General features: G+C 48.5%; 1 protein-coding gene across 1 annotated transcript in view; it reads left to right on the top strand.

Moving 5' to 3' along the window:
• Positions 1 to 1,323, top strand: part of LOC114627728 (steroid 17-alpha-hydroxylase/17,20 lyase) — a 6,166-nt gene extending 4,843 nt beyond the window's left edge. The window contains exons 7-8 of the mRNA XM_028775640.1: positions 370 to 473; positions 878 to 1,323. Of these exons, the coding sequence (XP_028631473.1) occupies positions 370 to 473; positions 878 to 1,173 (400 nt within the window). The 3' untranslated portion in view covers positions 1,174 to 1,323. The remainder of the gene's footprint in view (positions 1 to 369; positions 474 to 877) is intronic.
• Positions 1,324 to 2,687: the final 1,364 nt, after the last annotated feature.

Genomic DNA, 2,687 nt, shown 5'->3' with positions numbered 1-2,687 from the left:
TCTCTCTCTCTCTCTCTCTCTCTCTCTCTCTCTCTCTCTCTCTCTCTCTCCCTCCCTCACGAACATGCACACGCACACACACACATACACACAAACACACACATGCACACACGCACATGCACACCCTAGCTTCTGAGACAGACACTCATGTTCTGACTAGCACACAGGTCCACATACATAGGGCTGATAGGCAATGAATGAGGCTGGATCTGGATGCAATCCTGGCAGAAGCCAGAAGCTGAGGGAAAGGAATGATTGAGAATGGGGAAGGATTCTTCTCCCACCCCATCTCCACCCCTGAAGTAGAGATGTGGGGTTGAGCAGAAAATCGAAGACAATCTTCCTTTTTCTTCTCCTCATCTGGGTTAGCATTGGGGAGTTTACTATCCCCAAGGACACGCATGTGACCGTCAATCTCTGGGCGCTGCATCACGATGAGAATGAATGGGACCAGCCAGATCGATTCATGCCTGGTGAGTCCACGTCCGTCTCATACTAGCCCCTGAGCCACATAGCCAGCCTGGATTCTGCTCTTTGGGGACAACATTCCTTCCTGCCCACTAAGTTTGCTACTAGAAACCTCTTAGCTGCATCCCCATAGGCCTGTTACCCTTCCCATCCTACTGGAGATTGTCCCAGACTCTTCACAGATGAGGGTTTCAACTCTCTCTTCAAATAACTTCTGTGGGAAGTCTGCAGACATCTGTCTCCCAAGAGGCCTGTCCCTCTTCTCTTGGATGGAGGCATTTTCTCCTGGGGATTCCTTTTCCTCCCTCACCATCCTTCCTGAATATTTATTTCCTCATGCCCTAAAAGCAGGTTGAGGTTCCCTGGGCAAAAGCTTGGCCCCCTGACTGATGCTTCCCTTTGTTCCCAGAGCGTTTCTTAGATCCAACAGGAAGCTATCTCATTACACCCACGCCAAGTTACTTGCCCTTCGGAGCTGGTCCCCGATCTTGCATCGGAGAGGTTCTGGCCCGTCAGGAGCTCTTTATCTTCATGGGCATGCTGCTGCAGAGGTTTGACTTTGACGTGTCAGATGATAGACGACTGCCCTGCCTGACAGGTGACCCCAGGGTGGTTTTTCTGATCGACCCTTACAAAGTGAAGATCACAGTGCGTCAGGCATGGAAGGATGCACAGGTTGAGGTGGCACCTAGGGGCCACAACTAATGTCCCTGATTCTATACCTTGACACCCACAGCACAGTGTTAGAGGTGCTAGTCCCAGTACCTCCAACCATCCTCCTCGATTCCATCCCATTTTCCAGTTGGCAGCAATGCAGGCTGAGACACATAAATTAAAGTTCTTCCAATAAACATCTCTGAGCCTCCAGTCGTTTACTCATTTGCTTACTTAGTCAGTCAACAAGTATGTTGACTGAGATAAAGTACTATTTATTTTGTGTAGTAGAGGAAGACGTGTGTGTGTGTGTGTGTGTGTGTGTGTGTGTGTGTGTGTATGCTTGAACGTCTGTGTGTGTGTAAGTGTAAGAACAACTCACAGGAGTTGGTCCTCTCCTTTTGCCATGTAGATTTTAGAGACAGAAGTGAAAGCACCAGGCTTTGCAGCAGAAACCTTTACCTGATGAGCCGTCTTTCCCACCTATCAAAAGCAAGCAAGCAAGCAAGCAAGCAAACAAACACACCATTTCGTTGAATGCCTACTATATGCCATTTGCTGGCTCTGGACACTCAGACTATGTGGGAGGCACAGAGGAACCAGGGATATTAAACCCACAGAGGAAGGGAGGAGTCTCCCTTCAAAGGGAGGAACGCATATCATCTGTTCTCTTCCAGAAGGCTGGGAGAGACAGTTAATAGGCTGGTGAACTTTCAGAGATCTGTGCGGCCAAGACTGCACCTGATCCTCTCCTCTGCATCTTTATGGGAGACGTCACATGTGCTTCACAAAGAGTCACAAAGAGTTTCCATGTTGTCATGTCTGGTTTAGTTATTGTTGTTTTTTCGTCTGTTTATTTGTTTTGTTTTGTTTTTTCGAGACAGGGTTTCTCTGTGTAACATCCCTGGCTGTCCTGGAACTCACTCTGTAGTCCAGGCTGGCCTCGAACTCACAGAGATCTGCCTGCCTCTGCCTTCTGAGTGTTGAGATTCAAGGCATGTACCACCACTGCCTGGTGATGTAGTCATATCTCAAAGCTTATTGGGCACATGGGATTGGTTCATTATCGCCAGAAAAGTTTTCACCAGATTGTGCTGTGCTTAAGTACATCTAAAATAAGCTACTCAGGGTCAGACACCCCATGCTTGATCCAGCACCAGCTACTTCGTTGTGATGAACCAAATTACTTTCTTGCCTCATGCAGATTGCAGAGAAGTTCTACACGTCTGGTAACATTCTAGTGAAGACAGACAGACAAGCGAGAATTTCAGACTTGCAAATAAATGCTTTGGAGTCAGTGATACTGGAGATGTGATAACAGAATCGTACAGGAGAGAGCGGCCATGTGAATCCAGGAGTCCTGGGGATGAGTGCGAGGGTATGGGGGAAAGTGACAAGTACTGAAGAGAAGCAGATGGAGTGGTCTCAAGGTCACCATGACAGGAAACAGTGGGGGAGGGGGGAGGTGACAGAGTGGAGACAGGCCAGCTCCGGTGGGGCCTTTGTAAGGAGCGGGGAGTTTGGTTTCCACCCCAAATACCTGGGAAGTCACTAGCACATTATAA

Source organism: Grammomys surdaster, unplaced genomic scaffold (genome assembly GCF_004785775.1).
Source record: "Grammomys surdaster isolate TR1022 unplaced genomic scaffold, NIH_TR_1.0 66, whole genome shotgun sequence".
Lineage (NCBI taxonomy): Eukaryota > Metazoa > Chordata > Mammalia > Rodentia > Muridae > Grammomys > Grammomys surdaster.
Note: the sequence above shows the minus strand (reverse complement) of the source record. Positions and strands in the feature narration are given on the sequence as shown.